Source organism: Schistocerca cancellata, chromosome 3, assembly GCF_023864275.1.
Source record: "Schistocerca cancellata isolate TAMUIC-IGC-003103 chromosome 3, iqSchCanc2.1, whole genome shotgun sequence".
Taxonomy (NCBI): domain Eukaryota; kingdom Metazoa; phylum Arthropoda; class Insecta; order Orthoptera; family Acrididae; genus Schistocerca; species Schistocerca cancellata.
Window position 1 is genome coordinate 307,989,240 of NC_064628.1, and position 19,498 is coordinate 308,008,737.

The following is a 19,498-nucleotide window of genomic DNA, read 5'->3' on the forward strand; positions in this document are numbered from 1 at the left end:
CTTACACATTTACTTCTGCCATTACCTCTGTGTGGCTGTTGAGGTGGGTCATGAATCATGCCTCATTGTTCATTTGGTAGAACATTCGCTCATGAAAGGCAAATATGCCATGTTCGGGTCCCAGTCTGACATTTAGTTTTAATCTGCCAGTAGCTTTCACTCCAATGCAGAGTCAAAATTCATTCTGGAATCTAAGAGTACAAATATTTTATGTATATTGCATGTAGTAGCTGTTTTTAGACATCTGAAGGGCACACCCGATGTCCTATCATCCTGTTAGATGTTTACTGTCCACATAAAATACAGGGTTTTATAAGTCAACAATTCCTCAAACCAACAACTTAACAGCTTGTAAACTGCTGCATATGATCATATCTTGGTTATAGGCCAGTAACAAAGGACTATTTATTCCATGAAACATCACGAATAAATAAGAACTATGAAAGGGCCAATGCCGCTATGTATTCAGTATACAATTTAACAGCATTCTGTCAGCATGTATTTCCTTTGAGTATATTCAATTATTTCTCAATATGGTACTGAAAGTGCTTATTTCAGTTACTTATTTGTGACTGTGTGTTATTACCTGTTTTGGTACAATACTGGTATCTTTGTGGTAGAATGCATTTTCAAATATGGAAATTTACATTTCAGCTTCCTATCTGTTGTCTTCAGTTTCCACATAAAAACATATCCTTGAAACACCACATGATGGTCTGAATCTGTTCATTGATTCTGTACAGGAAATTCTTCATTCTTTTCAGCCAAATCATTGGGAGCTGGAAGCAGGACACAGGGATTCCAAAGAAGTAATGTTTGAGAAGTGATTTCTGATTCTGGCATTCACTTGAGATCCTTGGTCAGAACAAAGGACTAACTATTTTTAGTTTGTTCAAGGGTCACAGAAGTCAACTGCCTAAGACAAAAATTAGAAGTATTTATAAGAGCATGTGCAATTTGTGTATGTCGTTTTCTGGACCTGCAGCCACTTGAAATGTCCGATTATTAATCTAAGTCCTCCCTCGCAGGTACTCTCACCAATATTGGTTTACAAATGAGTTAATTTTGGACCATCCTAGTAAAGATCTTTCTGCTTGTTGCTATAAATACTTCCTCACCTGAGGAGTGGAATTTATCTTTCCTTTATGGGTTCCATGGACTCATGCAAATGCTCCTACTTGCTGCTACCGCCTTTAATCAACTCTCAGTTCCTAGTATTATGTGAAGGAGACAGCCATCTGGAAGAGAGGTGAACTCTGCAACTCTAATGCAAATGCAATAGCAATTGTGCAATTAGTATTTTAATATTATTGCTCTTCAATCTGATTTCTGATTAGTTTAAACAATTGGCTTCTTAGAGCAAGAGTTTTCATCTGGAGATCTCGGAGTTTTACCCAACATAAAATATCATGTTTATGTCACATGCACTCCATCTCCAAGTCACAGTTTCATTGCAGGGTGACTTTACAAGTCTCCACCCTGTAGTGCAGGAAAAAAACCTACAGCCGAGCTCACCATGTGACTGTCAAAGTTTCTCATTTAGACCCTGCACCTACATCTACATCAACTCCACCAGCCACATAATGACGTGTGGTAGGGGGTACTTTTGATATCACAAACTCCTCTGTTCAGTCACAAATAGCACATGGCAAGAATGACTATCGATAAGTCTCTGTATTAGCCCTAATTTCTTGAATTTTCTTGTCATGGTCATTGCAAGAGATGTACATGGGAGGAAGTAATATGTTGTCCAACTCTTTCCAGAAAGCACTCTCTCGAAATGTACAACACCTCTCTTGTAGTGTCCGTCACTGTAGTTTGTTGAGCATCTCTATAACGCTCTCATTCCAGCTAAATGATCTTGTGATGAAATGCCCCACTCTTTGTTGGATCTCCTCTCTCGCTCAATCTCTCTCTCTCTTCTATGAGTCCTACCTGCTAAGGTTGGGGGGGGGGGGGGGGGCTGTTTCGGGAAAGGAGACCAGACAGCGAGGTCATCGGTCTCATCGGATTAGGGAAGGACGGGAAAGGAAGTCGGCCATGCCCTTTGAAAGGCACCATCCCGGCATTTGCCTGGAGCGATTTAGGGAAATCACGGAAAACCTTAAACAGGATGGCCGGCGCAGGATTGAACCATCGTCCTCCCGAATGTGAGTCCAGTGTCTAACCACTGCGCCACCTCGCTTGGTACCTGGTAAGGATCCCAAATCGATGAACAATACTCTAGAATTGGTGAAATAAGTGCCTTGTAAGACACTTCCTTCGTGACTGAGTTATGTTTTCTTACGATTCTTCATATGAACCTTAGTCTGACATCTGTTTCTCTTACTATTTGTTTTACATGGTCATCCCACTTAAGGTCACTCTGGATATGTACTCTCAGACATTTTATGGTAGATACTGTTTCCAGACATTTGTCATAATTTACTCAGCACCACAGGACCCACTCATGCCTCAGAATGAGGGTACAAGCCAATAACTGTGCAGAGAACCCACGAATGTGGTTAGCTGTGGTGATGACCACTTTCAGAAATCTTTGAAAGTAACCCAGATTTGTCTCCGATCCTTCATGACTGATGTGTTTGTGCTGATGTGAGTGATGATTTCCAGCTGACTTCAACTTGAGCTTTCGGTTGCTACTAGGGGGGCCTTGGTGCAGAATTCCTTCCAGGACAGACACTGAGTGCATAATGGTTTGTTTCCCCTCATGTGAGGCTACTTCCTCAAGAGGGTCAATCAAACTTCTAATGTTCATGCTACCTTCAGCCAGAAACATCTTTTTCCCTTTCTAATGGCGTCCAGACAAAAACGAAGTTGAAACCACTGCTTAGTGAGAACATGCAAGTCCTACCAGCTCTGCTTCATCACAGTGAGGCAATGCCTCACACATACATGTTATATATACTGGAACAGCCTTTTGCCAATTTACCATATAGGAACTTTTCTGCAAAATAAATCTAGACTAGATACCATGTGCCAGTCATCAACAGGGGACCATTTGGTGCTAGGTCAGTATTCTCTGAGGACCACACTGGCAATAGAGGAAACTCTATCTATATCTATATCTATATCTATATCTATATCTATATCTATATCTATATCTACATCTACATCTATGCTCTGCAAACCATTGTGAAGTAGATGGCAGAGGCCCACTGTACCAATGCTTTTAAGGCCCAATGTACCAGTTACAAGGGACGGAACTTTAATAGCGGCAATTATTTATTTACAGCTTGTACAAAATAGATACGTGTTTCAAAGTTTTACTGACCTTCAAAGTAGTCACCAGCATTGTGTATAACCCGTTGCCAGTGATGTGGAAGTTATAGGATACTCTTAGCAGTGCCATTTGTGTTGACAGCTCGATTGGCGCGGTTTATTGCTCAACGAATTTGTAGCAGTTCTGAAGAAAATACTGTGGAGTGTTTCCTTCAGTTTAGAAATCAAGTTGAACTCACAAGGGCTTAAGTCAGGGGAGTGCTGTAGGTGGTATAGCACTTAGCAGCCCCATCAGTCAAAGAAATTACTAACAGCTTGCACTGTGTGTGCTTGAGCATTGTCCTGCAAAATGATGGAAAGGTCCTGCAGAAAGTGTTATCACTTCTGTCTCTATGCTGTTCATTTTTTGAGCACAGCCTATGACCAGCTTAGAAACAGAAGTGATGACACTTTCTGCAGGACCTGACCATCATTTTGCAGGGCAAATCTCAAACATGTACAGTAGAAACTGTTACTGATTTGTTTGACTGATGGGGTGCTAAATGCTATACCACCTACTGCACTCCCCTGAATTAAGCCCTCGTGAGTTCAACTCAATTTCTAAACTGAAGGAAACACTTCACAGCATTCGCTTCAGAACTGCTACAAATTTGTCGGGCAAAAGAACATGCTGCTCAAACTGTCAACACAACTGGCACTGCTAGGAGTAACCTATGACTGAGAACTATGCGTTAATCTGTTATGATCAATGTGGAGATGACATAGGACTGTGGATTCCTTCTGGAAAGCTGCAGTAGTGTCCATGATTGTGCAGAGTTATTTAGACGGGGTATCAGCTCACCAGATGACATTCAGTTTCCGAACAAGCAGAGATTTCCTGTGCACCCGAAAATTCACACTCAGGGCTAGCAAAGCGAAAGGGGAGTGAGTAAATGCTGCTCTAATCAAAGGGTCAGCCAGTTCATTTCCTGGGACACCCAGATGACTTGAGACCCAGAGCATGACAACTGAGCAGGCAGCATGACGAAGTTAAGCAAGAAGGTCATGAACAGTGGAGACCAAAGGGTGACAAGAATAACATTGGCAAATAGCCTGAAGACTGCTCATCAAGTCAGTACATATCAAAACATGGTCAAGTAACACTCGCTTAAGAAAATGGAGGGCTCTGATAACGGCTGTCAGCTCTGCCATAAACACACTAAGTGTTCCTGGGAGTAAGTAGCATTCCATACCAGCAGGAGATGTAGAAGCATATCCCATCTAATCCACAATTTTAGAGCAGTTGATGTAAAATACGATAGCACCTTGGACCTCTTGAAGAACTGGATGATGAACAGATGCTGAAAGGTCTTTGGGGGCGACCGAGACTTTAAGACCTTGGAAGAAATCAGTCCTAATCCATAGCTTGAGCAACATCCAAGGCGGGCTGCGTAAAAAACATGGGGAGCACAATCCATGGACTGGAGATGGAGATATTGGCAGAGAGAAGCGAGGCATATTCCAAATGGTAGTTCCTCACAAGCACAGGAATCAGGAAACGACACAAGGGATACATGTGATGATAATGGAACTGTCAAATAGTGATGGTAAAGGAGATCAAGAGCTAGTACCATCGAATCTGAAGGGGAAAGATTGCCACTTCAGCAAGGAGACTGTCTACAGGATCAATAAACCTTGCCACTGTAGTCCAGTCAATATGAAACCAAGGTTCAGTAAATACAGATAAAGTGTAGCACAATCTACACCCCAAGATGGGTGGGCAAGGAAGTAGAGAGCATTAAGCTTCTAAACACATTTAGTCTTCAGTTGACGAATATTGAACAGACAGGTCAGCTTTTTATCAAAAAGGAGGCCCAAGAAATGAAACTGGAGTACAACGTCCAGTTGCTGGACACCTAAGCAGAGTGCTGGGTCAGGATGGACTGTGGTACAACAGCAAAAACGAAAGACCCTGTTTTTGTAAGGGAGAATTGGAAAACATGGTAAAAAGCTCATTATGTAGAGGCCCACTGGACTGCACATTGGAGCTGTTGTTCAGCAGAGGCTACCATATGGTAGCTGTACCAAATACAACAATCTTTGACATACAATGCAGGGGTGACCAGAGGCCCAACCGAGCTCAATAACCTATTAATGGCGATAAGGAACTCAACACAGAGCTCTGGTGGACGTCGTTATCTTGAATCCATGGGGAGCTGAGAGAAGTGCCGAATCTAACCCAATATAATCGGTGGGATAAAACTGACAAATAAAAAGTGGTAGGGAACCTCAAAAGTGCCAGTTATGAATAGTGAGTAAAATTTGATGACGCCAAGCGATGTCATATGCATCATACAAGTCAAAAAAGACTGCAGCAAAATGTTGACGTTTCTAAAAAGCCTGTTGGATTGCGGTTTCCAACCTAAGCTGATGTTCGATTGTGGATCGTCCCTCCAGGCAACCACGCTGAAAGGGAGACAATAGGCCCCAAGCTTCGAGGTACCCAGCATAATCTGCAAGCAACCATCCTTTCAAGAAGCTTACAGAGAAAGTTGGTCAGGTCCGCAGCTCGTGGTCGTGCGGTAGCGTTCTCGCTTCCCACGCCCGGGTTCCCGGGTTCGATTCCCAGCGGGGTCAGGGATTTTCTCTGCCTCGTGATGACTGGGTGTTGTGTGATGTCCTTAGGTTAGTTAGGTTTAAGTAGTTCTAAGTTCTAGGGGACTGATGACCATAGATGTTAAGTCCCATAGTGCTCAGAGCCATTTGAACCAAAGTTGGTCAGGCTAATAGGCAGGTAACTGTCAAGAGACATTGGGTTCTTTCCTGGCCTAAGGATTGGGACCATTATGCTGTCTCACTATTGCAAGGGGAAGGCACCTTGGAGCCAAAGCTATTTGAAGACGAGATATTGACTTTGAGGAACATTCAAGTGTTGAATCATCTGATTGTGAACTGAAACAGGGCCCAAGGCTGTGTTGTGGGCCAAGGCGAGACCCTGAAGTAGTATAGGATTCAGCTTGATGAAGAGTGAAATGTAAAGGGATGTCTTCAACTCAACGCTTCTGCAGTAGAAACGTAGCTGGATAGGAGGAGGACACCAATGCTATCACAAAGTGGGTCGCGAGGTGTTCTGCAAGAACTGATAAATCAGTACAAAGATCACCCTGTAGGGCAGGACCACAAACAGCTTTTGAAAGTTGGCAGTTCATAAGACTGTGGAGTCTGGCCCACACCTGAGATGAAGAGGCTTGCGTCCCAAGAGAGGATATTGCGCTCCCAGCATTCCTTCTTATTGTGTTTAATTAAATAACGAGCCTTAGGATGAAGTTGCTTAAAAGCGATAAGGTTGGTCTGCAAAGGACGTCATTAGAATCGTTGCAGGGCTCATCGGCTATCTCGAAAAGCTATTGCAGTGTCTTTGGTCTGTAGCCCTGAAAAAACAGGAATGGCAGTTCCAGCGGGGCGATGATTGCATCTCAGATGCCTTGCACAACCTCATGAATACAATCTGACAGAGAGGCAAAGAATATAACACCAGAGGCAAACAAAGGCTAGTTAGCTCTGACAAGTGCTCAATGTGTTAGTTGGTCTGTCTGATTGTGGCAAGGAATCCACATTAACACTGGGAAGAGGTCACTGTCACAAAGGTAATCGTGTAGTGGCCAATGTTGGGAAGCTACGCCATTAGGGAAAGAGATTGTTTGATCAATAGCTGAAAAGGTGCCATGGGCGGAACTGAAGTGGGTGGGAGAACCATCACTGAGGAAGTACAGATCATAGTCTGGGAGAAGCCGGTCAATTAAAACAAAGTGGTACTTCTCAACAGGGGATGGTGTGTGTTGGAGTCCCCAAGCAAGAGAAAAGGGAGGAAAGTTGTTGGATTAATGCAGTCAATTCAACACAAGTAAGTGGTCTGCCTGGAGGTAAATAAACGTTGCAAATGGTGATCTCTGAGGTCATTTGCACCCACACCACTATGACATCCAACTAGGTCATTTACCAACGACATCTGTATGAACCGAAGTACAGACCCCTCCAGATATACTCTTGGGACCAGCACAGTTCTGACAGAATGCACGGTAACTATAGGGAGTTGAACAATGATCAATAGTGAAGTGCATTTCTTGGAGAGCAATGCAAACCCAGAAGAAGAGGAAACAAGGTGTTGTAGTTCCAGCAGGTAACAAACAGTAGTACTATTACAATTCCACTGAACGATCAAGTGATTGGTGCCAGGTTAGGCGTTACAGGGCCAGGGGGGCTGGTCATGTCACATCATCACTGAATGTCACCATTGGGGATAGAACCACATCCACAAACATAGGGTCAGAAGCCGAATGTGAGGGGAGACCTGGTGCCTCTGGGGGATCAGAGGAGTCTTGTCCTGAGCCTTCTTCTTCCTTTCCTTTTCCTTCATAACCTTTGGTGGTAAAGGGTCCTTCAATGGGATATTTACACTGAGTGTGGGGATAGATGAAGAGTGGACAGACCTTGGACCCACAGGTGATGGTTACTTTAACCATTATTTGGTGTTAGGCCTCCATTTGGGGACTGCTGGGGAGAGAAATACCGAGAGGGACTGTGCTGGGAGATCTTATTTGGGAAGGTTGAGGTTGGAGGGGGTATGAGTGGGTGATCGTCATGATGTCAGTGTAATTGATCGTCATATACATTGTATGTAGGCGTTTGTATTTCTTCCATGTCTCAGTATATGATGATCAATGTATTTGTGTTCTTGGATATTCTGATCCTTCTTGAAAACTGGGTAAACTGGCGAATGTGAAGGGTGATGTTCCATGCACTTGACACATAAAGGTGGCTGTTCATCTTTGTGACATGATCGTTCACAGTTGCTGGATTTTGGGTCTGCTGTGACCAGGAAAACATATGCCCAAAGCATAAACATCTGAAGCACCTCACAGGCGGTGGGACATAGTTTCACATCAGACCTGTGCACCGTGACCTTAACCTTCTCTAGAAGGATGTTCCTTTAAAGGCTAAGATAAAGGTGTCTGTTTCCATATGATTATCCTTGGACCCTTTTAATAGATATCTGATAAAATGACACCTCGCTGTTGGAGATTAGCTTGGAGTTCCTCATCTGTAAGTGTAAGATGTCTGTGGAAGATGATTCCTCGGACCCTGTTCAAAGTTTTGTGTACAGAAATGGTCATAGGTATGTCACCTAGAGGATAACGTGCCTGAAGAGCTGTAGTAGATTGGGAAGCACAGGAAGTTTTAATTAATAACGCACAATTTCGCATTTTCCCCAGAGACTCCACTTCCCCAAATTTGTCTTCGGTGTTTTCAACGAAAAATAATGGTTGTGTTGCAGTAAAAGTATCCCCATCAGTCTTAGTACAATTGGGTAAAGTATTTCGCTCCAAGATCTCTGGCCCATTCCTCTTCCTATGACGTATCCAGGAGGGAAACTTCGTGGGGTCGTATCTCTGTGCATTATAATGATCTTTACCATCTAAGAAGTCTGCTGGAGTCTTGTGCCTACCAGTGGAAGACAGTTTAATTCGCTTCATGTGCGAATCTTCGGCTATGGTATCATCCACTCAGAACACAGGCTTTCCTCATCATTGCCACGCAGCCACAGCAGTAGTCACCTGGCCTGTAAACCATTGCCCGGAGTCCCTGTGCCCCAGCCATGAGGCACACTAATTCCTTGGCTTGAGTGGGGAGTTTCCAGCTCAGGCACCAACAGTGTGATCCCTGCGTGGTCAGAAGGTGTGCAGGTACATGACGATCTCCCCGTCACAACAGAATAGTTACCGTTTTGGGCGTAGCATCTTTGCAAGAAAGGAACGGGTGTAGTGAAAGAAGGTACAAAAGATGGAATATACACTACGCTGGACGACTTTCCCTGCATTATCCGCACTTCTGTAAAAGTTGGAAAAGGAGTAGCAAGTCAGATCCAACAATGGGGCCATATAGTTAAGACTGAAAAGTTGTAAAATGCCAGAAGGGAAGAAAACGATGGTCCAAAAATCATAAATCAGATCCAAGGACAATCGGTACCAAGAAGATCATCCAATTGAAAGGTAGATACGAAAAAAGGATACTAGAAGGATAAACTTGCAGCATGGAAAGAGAAGTAGTGCTGCAGGGATGGAGCCGCCTAGTGGCCAAGCACGAACTCGCAAAAATGATGTGAGCCTCCTGGGTGGCGTTAGTCCTATTTTGTATGGGTCCCACACACTTGAGCAGTATTCTAGGGCCAGCCGCGGTGGTCTAGCGGTTCTGGCGCTGCAGTCCGGAACCGCGGGACTGCTACGGTCGCAGGTTCGAATCCTGCCTCGGGCATGGGTGTGTGTGATGCCCTTAGGTTAGTTAGGTTTAAGTAGTTCTAAGTTCTAGGGGACTTATGACCTAAGATGTTGAGTCCCATAGTGCTCAGAGCCATTTGAAGTATTCTAGGATGGGTCGCACGTATGATTTGTGAGTAATCTCCTCTGTAGATTGACTGCATTTCCCTAATATTCTACCAATAAACTAAAGTCTGCTTCCTGCTTTACTCAGGACTGGGTCTACGTGATCTTTCACTTCATGTCGTTACTAAGTGCTACACCCAAGTATTTTTATGAGTTTACAGATTCCAGTGGTACAGTCCGTAGTGGGTACATGAAGGAGGTCAACAGTTGCCAACCCAGCTGTTTGATGAAACCTATGTGGAGCTGCAACAACGAACTTAAATTCGGCAAACCATGCTATGCTTTTCCCTGCACAGACGCAATGAAGAAATACCAGTAATCAATTTCTATCTGCAATGCTTAATGCTTATTTAGTTCGTTTTCTTAAGTTCTCACAGATAATGTTCATGATAAACGTTAAGACGTTTAACGGGTCACACGAACCAGAGTTGCACACATGAATTATACGCATGTATATGACAATACATGCATGCCGTTTACTTGAGTGCGAAGTTACTAAAAAATATTATCCTGTGTGAGATCAGCGAATGAAAATACGAAATGTACGTTAATCTACTGATCCTGATGTTCTTAAAGTTAGAAAATATATAAATGATGCAGTAACTGAACATTATGATTAAAGCGGTTTACAATAAGATGGTTACAGTTTCAGTTTTCATGAATATGCACGTCCATAGCGTGTCATTACATCTTGTTTGTACGTTACGTAAACCGGAGACGTCAGAATTTTGATAGTACAACAGTAGATGAGCCTTTTCCTCAAAGTTTGAACAAAGGATATTTGTCCAAAATTTATTAAGGACGTTAACGAAACCATGATTCATTATTTTGTATGGTGAAATTTGGTACAGAAACTGACAACAATACATCTGCTAAAAAAACTAATTCTTCATCCTGGTTCAAATCAAATGGTAGGTCATTGACAAAGAACAAAACCAACAAAAGACACGGGATACAACTCTGTCAAAAGCACTTGTGGTGCCTCTCAGATATTCCAACGCAGATTTCAACAAGTTACTTGGTGATATTCACATATTCCTACGTCTGCCGACTAGAAGCTATTACTTCGCCAAATGCCGTTATGATTTTACGGGAACTCCATATTCCTAGCGTTCTCCCGTCGCCTTCGCAGTAAGCTTAGCGTCTTAGAGAAGCGGGATGCTCGCGCTAACTTACCACTGTCACGGCGTCGTTGAGCAGCGATTCTCCAAAAACGACGATGTAGAGGATCTCGTTGACGTGGATCTCCTCGAACACGGCCAGCACCGCAACGGGGTCGACTGCCGAGATGAGTGCAGAGAACAGGAACATGTCCAAGAGAGGCGTCTCGCAGCCGAAGAGGTCGGTCTGTCCCGCTGCCCAGAGCGACAAGCCGATAGTCAGCGTGTTGAAGATGGTGCCCACCACGGCGAAGAGCAGGATCGTGCCCAGGTGGTCGAAGAACAGCCGGTTGGGCATGAAGTAGCCGGCGTCCAGGATGATGGGCGGCAGCATGTACAGGAAGAAGATGTCGGGCGTAAGGGTGCTGACGTGCACCTTGCCCGCGTAGAAGAGAATAGCTCCGATCAGCAGCCCCACCACGATCAGCAGGCAAGACTCCGGGAACATCTTGCTCACCTTCGGCGCCATGTGGAAGGCTGCACACAAAGAAATGACGCAGCCGTCAGTTGTGGACTACTCTCTCCAACTCTGAGCACCAAATACTGCATCTAACAACAGCATGACATTTATACAGAGGGGTCCAAAAATATATCCACTCTTTAAAAGGCCATAACTTGCAAACTAATTGACGGAGATGTCTCATTTTTGGTGAAAGTGTAGCTTAAAGTCCAACTTAAGGATATCACTGTAGGTGAGGGTCACCATTAACATACAATGGTGACCATCACTGTAGGTGATGGTCACCATTAACATACACACACAAACGATGCCGCCGAACTGCAGCACGAACTACTGACTGCAACGTGTTCAGTTGGATATTTGCACATGAATGTACGATGGACTCTCGAAGTTCATCCAATGTGCGTGGGTTTTGTCGATAAACGACGTCCTTTAGTGTTCCCCACAGGTAAAAGTAAAGAGGAGTTAGGTCTGGGGAACGTGGTGGATACTCCACAGCACCTCTACGGCCTATCCATCTTCCTGGTAGATTTTCGTCGAGATACGCCATAACACGATTTTGGTAGTGGGCTGGGGCACGATCTTGTTGAAAGTAAACTCTTCCGTCTCCGTACAAGTCTCGGATGGCAGGTAAAATGGATGTCTGAAGCTTCTCACCGGTAACTGTGCCGCCAAAGAAGAATGGCCCAATCAAGCCCCAGTAAGACAACCCACACCACACATTTACTCCTGGCAAATTCACGGCTTTGTCTACAAGGACGTTCGGATTTTCGGCCACCCAGTAGATGCAATTGTGACGATTTACTGTACCATTGAGTTTGAACTGTGCCTCATCAGACCACACAGTCATCTCTGCAAACTCTTCATCGTTGCGCACCATATTAGTAAACCACTCGCATTTCTCCATTCTACGGTCTGTGTCGTCCTTGTTCATTGTCTGTAGCAGTCGTGGGATGTAGCACTTCCACTTTGCTGTCTTCAAAATTCGCCGACACTTGAGCGACTCACTCCAGTTTCTCGGGCACACTGTCTCACAGACTTCTGTGGTGAGCGAGTGAATTGTTGTAACACACGACGGGAGTTAGCTGGACTTGTTATTGTTACAGGTCGTCCAGATCGTTGTTTGCGTACATCTTTAACACAGCCTTCGGCTTCAAATTTGTCTCGAATGCGACGAATCGTTAAACGTGTCGGTGGCTCTGTCTGATACTCATTTCGCCTTTGCCGTTGAACCTCATTAATGTTTTCGTACTTAAAATACCACTTCAAATCTGACTTCCTTTCATCGAATATAAGCCTTGCGCCAGCCATGTTTACTCGAGTAACTAGTTGCAACAAAGAACAAAACACTGACTATATGGCGACTGCGCCGGCCGAGGTGGCCGTGCGGTTCTGGGCGCTACGGTCTGGAACCAAGCGACCGCTACGGTCGCAGGTTCGAATCCTGCCTCGGGCATGGATGAGTGTGATGTCCTTAGGTTAGTTAGGTTTAATTAGTTCTAAGTTCTAGACGACTGATGACCTCAGCAGTTAAGTCGCATAGTGCTCAGAGCCATTTGAACCATATGGCGACTGCCATCTGACAAAACAAAACAACGCAATAAAACGCTTGTTTGGCGATTGCCGGAACTACAAATTATTACACTACCAAAGATGAGACAACTTCGTCAATTAGTTTGCCAGTAATCGACTTTTAAACAGTGGATACAAGTTTTTGACCCCTCTGTATTTATCGTCTGATGCTCTTGGACAATCACAACTGCGTTAAATATTACAAAATTATAAACAACCAGTTAATTAAACAAAACGGAAAAAATCAACGATCTTCTATCCAATCAGATGCTTTAGTTCTTTCACAGATTCGGCGACGGCACGTACGGCGCAGTCATGAACGATATGCGGCACTGTGTGCGTCATCTCAGTGCAACTACGGTTTGGAAAGTCTGGCCATCTTCGTCTGCAGAAAGCTGCAGCTGCTCACCGTCTCCCATATCCGATTCGGTTAGATTTGTGCCAGGTGGAGCCAGGAAGGTTGAAGCCTGTGAGTCTGATAGTGACGTTTTCAACTCACGAGAAGCTTTGCTGGGGTGTGAATGATCACTCCGATTCATGCAACCGCAGGATTGTAAGTGCTAGTTAACAAGCTCACAGCGGTTTCCCGGTCTGACGAGATTTCACTCGGATTGTAGAACCTTGCTTAGTGATGTCATGTGATGGAAGAGAATGATTCTTCTGTGTTATTTTCCATAACCAAGCGAAAACTTACTGTTTTCTTACGAGTTGTGGGGTGACGTTTCTTAGCACTAGCAGTCAATGAACAGACGCAAGCAGAAGCGCAAGACGATGGTTTTATACGTCTAGCAAATTTCATGAAAGAATAGAACATTTTTGCTGTTCTTTCATGGCCGGTAAACTTGATTATTCCAAGGATCGTATAAAGAAATCCAACAACGTACAGTTCATTGTTGACAGCCGTCTGAATTGGTCAGTGCATCAGCAGCGACTGGAAATGGAGGAAACCGAGTTTCGTGCCTTTACTAAACATTTTCATTTGAAAGTTTGGCACTGACACACAAATCAAAACAGAACTGGACGATGTCCACGTGGACTCTGCGCCATCATTAGTGACTATTTACTTTTGTATTAATGAAGTTAAACATGGTCGGACAAGTACCGAAGACGAGGCGTGCTCTGGCCGTCCAACTGAGGTCGCCACATAGGAATCTATTTGCAAAATCCATGATATGATAAGGCAAGACCGCTGAATAAAAATCTGTGATATTTTTGAGATAGGCATCTCAACTGAGATCCATGATATGATAAGGCAAGACCGCTGAATAAAAATCTGTGATATTTTTGAGATAGGCATCTCAACTGAGATGGCTATGAAGACGCTGTGTGTGAGGTGGGTGCTGCTATTGCTCACAGTCAACCAAAAGCGCATCCGGCACAACATTTCAACACTACGTCTGGCGTTGTTTAATAGCTATCCGCAAGACTTCTGCGCCGATCTGTGACTTTTGATGAAATGTGGATGCATCTTTCCGCACCAGAGTCGAAACAATGGACAAAGTCTGGTGAGAGTGCACTGAGGAAGGCAAAGAACATTTTGTCAGCTGATAATGTGATGGCCACTGCAGTCTGGGATTCCCAAGGAATAATCCTCATAAATTATTTCGAAAAAGACAGAACCACAACTGGACTCTGTTATACTTGGTAGTTGAATCGTTTTAAATTTGCACTGGCTGAAAAACGATCAAGTTTGGTATGCAAAAAAGCGAGCTTTCAACAGGATAACGCTCCATCCAATAAATCAGCGATAACTATGGCGGCAATGCACGAACTGGGCTTTGACCCGGTTTCTCACCCGCCCTGTTCACTAGACTTAGCCCCAAGTGGCTTCTTCCTGTCCTCCAACTTGAAACTTTGGCTTGCTGGAACGAAATTTTCATCAAATGTGGGAGTGATAGTTGTAGGCGACGAGTATCTTGCACAGTTTGACAGAAACAATTTTTCCAGTGGGATGGAAATGCTGGGAATCGTTGGATCAAGTATATATCCCTCAATATACGTCGAGACGTAAGGTAAGTTGTTTACGAGACAAAATTTTTTTTAGCAATTTTACCAGATTTATCAAACAACCCTCGTACAACAATGTGCACGATGGTTTTCCGTAGGTGAACAGTCAACAGGTGGAAGTGGGAACTGTTGAGCCATACAGTTGAATTAACATTACTCTGTTGATGATTAGTAAAGCCAGCGCTGGGGTTCTCAGAGTGTTTTTATCGGATGCCTGTCGAATTCCAATTAGCTTCTGCAACAAATTATTGTGGCTCTTCGCTTTTGCTACTCGTTTGCTGACACCACTGCTGCTGCTGCTACTACTACTACTACTACTACTACTATGCTATGGTCTAAACCAGGGGTTCCCAAACTTTTCCTCTGACGGAACACTTTATGAGAATTCCGATACTTTGATGAATACTTTCTTCTTTGAAAGTTAATAAATTATTTTTAAAATGAGAAAAACTTGTTTTTTTTTCAGTGATTACTTCAATTCTGAATTATAATTAATAACACAGAAATCACAATAATATTTTTAAAAATATGTGTCGTCAAAATTTAAAAATAACGGCATATTATTAAAAGGTTTTCACGGAACACTTATTCACTTCCTATGGGACACCAGTGTTCTGCGGAATACAGTTTGGGAAACACTTGTCTAAACAATATGGAGAAGTAGGTTTTCGACCAGAAAAACTTTTTTGATCATTTTACATGCAATCATATTATAACAAGGGCAGGGTCCAAATACTGGCTGTTTAAAACCAAGTTCTGTCTGCCCGAGAATCTAAGACAAACGGCGGGATAGAATTTCATGTCTTGCAGGACATTTGTTAAATAACATCTACGTCTACACTCCACAAATTACTATGAAATGGGTAGAAAAGGGTACTCCTCATCCTGCCAGCTCTTAGGGCTACGCTTAAGAATCACGGGAAGAATGATTGTTTAAACCCCTTGTATGCGCTGAATCAAGCCTACTCTTGTTTTAATGATCTCCACGGGAGCGATCCGAAAGAGGCTGTAATAAACCTACATTTCTTACTTAAAACTGATTTTTGAAACTTTATTAAATAGGCTTTCACGGGATTGTTTGCGTCTACATTCAAGCGTCCGCCCGTTCAGTTTTTACGGCACTTCCATGACGCTCTCCGAAGTAACAAACCAACCTGTGGCCATTCGTGTGTGTACGCTGTCGTACTCTGTTTGCTACGGGCACCACACATTTGAGGAATACTGTAGGGTGGACCGTACGAGTATTTTGTGAGCAATCTCCTTTTAAGGCTGAGTGCATTTTCCCAGCATCTTTCCAATGAATCGAAGCTTGCCATCTGATTTACCTACGACGGAGTCTATATCATTGTTCCATTACATATTTCTACAAATTACTACACCGAGACATTTGTATGAGTTGACGGACTGCGACTGTTACTGATATTTCAGTCATACGATGTTACGTTTGTTTCGTTTTGTGAAGTGCATATTTTTACATTTCTGAAGTTACCAGTCTCTGCGCCACTATGAAACAGTATCAAGACATGACTGAATACTTGTGCACCTTTTCTGAGTATGCCAAAAGGGTTTACTTTTCTTGCTATACATTAGTGAGCATTCACCCTCCCTTCACAATTATCATAGCAGCCCTGTTGTCAAGTCCATCACCTCCGTGCAACACTGTGACAGAGAATAGTTGCTTCTTGTCAGCTTTCACCAGGTCGTCTACGGACACACTGTCGCCGATATGGCCGCAATAAACAAGGCGAGACCCATCGTCGAAGACTACGGTATGCCACTTAATATCCCAGGTGACTGGTTTTACACCTTGCTACTGTTTGTTGTATGTGGTATGGTGTCAACGACAAGCGAGGCATGATCGCCAGGATCTCAATCCAAACTCCAATAAGTAATCTGTTCCGAACGGTTCGAGCTCATGCTCTGTCTAAAACCTCTGCCTGGATTTAGCTGTTGTCATTCACCTATTCGTCACAGCCAATCGGACAATCCTACAACCTCCTCGTGGTTTAGTCCTCCTACACAGTCCTGTGCCTGTTCTTCTTGCCACCACCAGTTCTGTAATCAGTGTACTACAGCCAACTATATATATGTTCCCAGAATGAAATTTTCACTCTGCAGCGGAGTGTGCGCTGATATGAAACTTCCAGGCAGATTAAAACTGTGTGCCCGACCGAGACTCGAACTCGGGACCTTTGCCTTTCGCGGGCAAGTGCTCTACCAACTGAGCTATCGAAGCACGACGGCCGGGCCCCACAGCTTTACTTCTGCCAGTATCTCGTCTCCTACCTTCCAAACTTTACAGAAGCTCTCCTGCGAACCTTGCAGAACTAGCACCCCTGAAAGAAAGGATACTGCGGAGCATGGCTTAGCCACAGCCTGGGGGATGTTTCCAGAATGAAATTTTCACTCTGCAGTGGAGTGTGCGCTGATATGAAACTAGAGCACTTGCCCGCGAAAGGCAAAGGTCCCGAGTTCGAGTCTCGGTCGGGCACACAGTTTTAATCTGCCAGGAAGTTTTATATATATGTTACCTGTCGGTATGGTGCTCCCATGTCCCTCGTGCCAATGATTCGACCTTTCACAAAATACAAGAGAAGGCGATAAGCTGCACGTGTTTGTTCTGTGGGTGTGTTGTACTTCGACCTGCACCTGAAAACCTTCACTCACGTTAGACGCAGCCAAATTCATCACGTACTCGCACCATTCATCTGTAGGAATGGCGTTTATCTGTACAGAAAATAAGCTAATGTAAGGATAAAATTTGAATAAATATACCCCACAGGCAGTGGAAATAATGGTGTACCAGTTTGGTAGCATTTGGTCAAGGTCTTCATGGTGTAACATTTTCCATTTCCGTCATTTTCCATTGTCTTTTTTTTATTCCCCTCGCCCCTTATGGGCGGGGGCGGGGGGGGGGCTATTAGCGGTTGAATCCGCTGTTCAGCCAAGGGAACAAGGAAAACTAAGGCGAAAAAAATGCTAACATAAAGACGAGATATTTACAAGAAAATTAAAAAAATATTTGAAGATAAAATCAATGGAAGGTTTTATACTTAAGGAACTCGACTTTCTTTGTTTAAACAGGAGTAATAGAATGTAAAACGAAAAACAATAAGAATACATTTAAAACACGATTAAAACGCTGTTCGTAAAAAAAAGCACTTCACTGTCACTAAAATTGGAAGGACCTTTCCTAGGAATGGGGGGTGGGGTGGGGGGGTGGAACGTCGGGCTTGAGGAGGGGAGGAAGGCGGAGGTATAAGGATGGAGGATTAATGCGTAGTGTCAATGGAGAAGAGGTGCATGTTGGGAGACATGTAAGGAGGAATAGTTTGGTGTGTCAAAAATGGTTCAAATGGCTCTAAGCACGGTGAGACTTAACATCTGAGGTCATCAGTGCCCTACACTTAGAACTACTAAAACCTAACTAACCTCAGGCCATCACACACATCTATGCCCGAGGCAGGATTCGAACCTGCGACCGTAGAAGCAGTGCGGTTCTGGACTGAAGAGCCTAGAACCGTTCGGCCACAGATGCCGGCTTTGGTGTGTCCTAAGGCCGTAATTTGAAGGGGAGAAAGGGAGTTGGCAAAGAAAGAGGAACAAGAAAAGGGGTCTAGGAAATTTGGGAAGGGAATGAAAAGGGAGTACTGATGAGGAGTAATGGATGGGGTGGATTTATAGCTGCTAGGAAGAGTAATTGTTGGAGCGGAGTTCACGATGAAGGGGAGGGAGACGGTTGAAATTTCGTTGGGAGAGGATTTTAGGGGTGTGCAGGTGTAGGGTTTGTTTGATGTGTCGGTAGAGGCGTGCATTTCACGAGGATTGGAAATGACAGGGGAAACAATAGGTTTATTAGAGTCGAATTTTCGGCTGGTGTAGGTTATTTGAAGGCGTTTATTGTAACTGAGGAGAAATGGAAATTTGGTAAGATATTAAAGTATACATTTGGGGAAGGCAGGCAGATGCAGAAAGCGAGCGTAGTGCGTAATGTTCAAGAGTCTGGAGAGACTTACAGTACGTCGATGGGGCAGGTATGCGTGCTACATTTGCATAGGAGAGAATGGGTCGGATCAAGTTATTACAAATGTGGATGACAGTGAAAGGGAGAAATCCACAAGTTTAGCCAGTTAGTAGTTTTAGTAGTTTTGTTCTACTGTGGACTTTCTGTTGGATGATCAATAGGCGCCGGCTGCGGTGGTCTAGTGGTTCTGGCGCTGCAGTCCGGAACCGCGGGACTGCTACGGTCGCAGGTTCGAATCCTGCCTCGGGCATGGGTGTGTGTGATGTCCTTAGGTTAGTTAGGTTTAAGTAGTTCTAAGTTCTAGGGGACTTATGACCTAAGATGTTGAGTCCCATAGTGCTCAGAGCCATCAATAGGTAAGGTTTCCATGTTAGTTGCTGGTCGATGTTTAATTCAAGATATTTTAAATTATTAGTTAACTGGATGGTGGTGGAAGGTGCAGCTGGTTCATCCTGTAATTACTGCCTGGGTATTGGAGGGGATGACCTTGAGGAGCCATTGGTTACACAAGGAGGTACTTTGATTGAAGTGGAATAGGAAGGATCGTTGGTATTTCTGGAATGTACGGTAGACACCGAGGCAAGCAGTGTCATCACTCATCAGCGTACTGAAGGTGGTGGTTTGGGCATATCGGCAG

General features: G+C 44.0%; 1 protein-coding gene and 1 non-coding gene across 2 annotated transcripts in view; both read right to left on the reverse strand.

Annotated features, from left to right (window-relative positions):
* The window catches only part of LOC126176285 (sodium/hydrogen exchanger 3), a 649,283-nt gene that overhangs the window by 169,578 nt on the left and 460,207 nt on the right, over positions 1-19,498 (reverse strand). The window contains exon 2 of the mRNA XM_049923434.1: positions 10,815-11,275. Within this exon, the coding sequence (XP_049779391.1) occupies positions 10,815-11,275 (461 nt within the window). The remainder of the gene's footprint in view (positions 1-10,814; positions 11,276-19,498) is intronic.
* Positions 17,000-17,074, reverse strand: Trnas-cga (transfer RNA serine (anticodon CGA)). Its single transcript has one exon. It is a non-coding gene; the product is annotated as a tRNA-Ser (tRNA).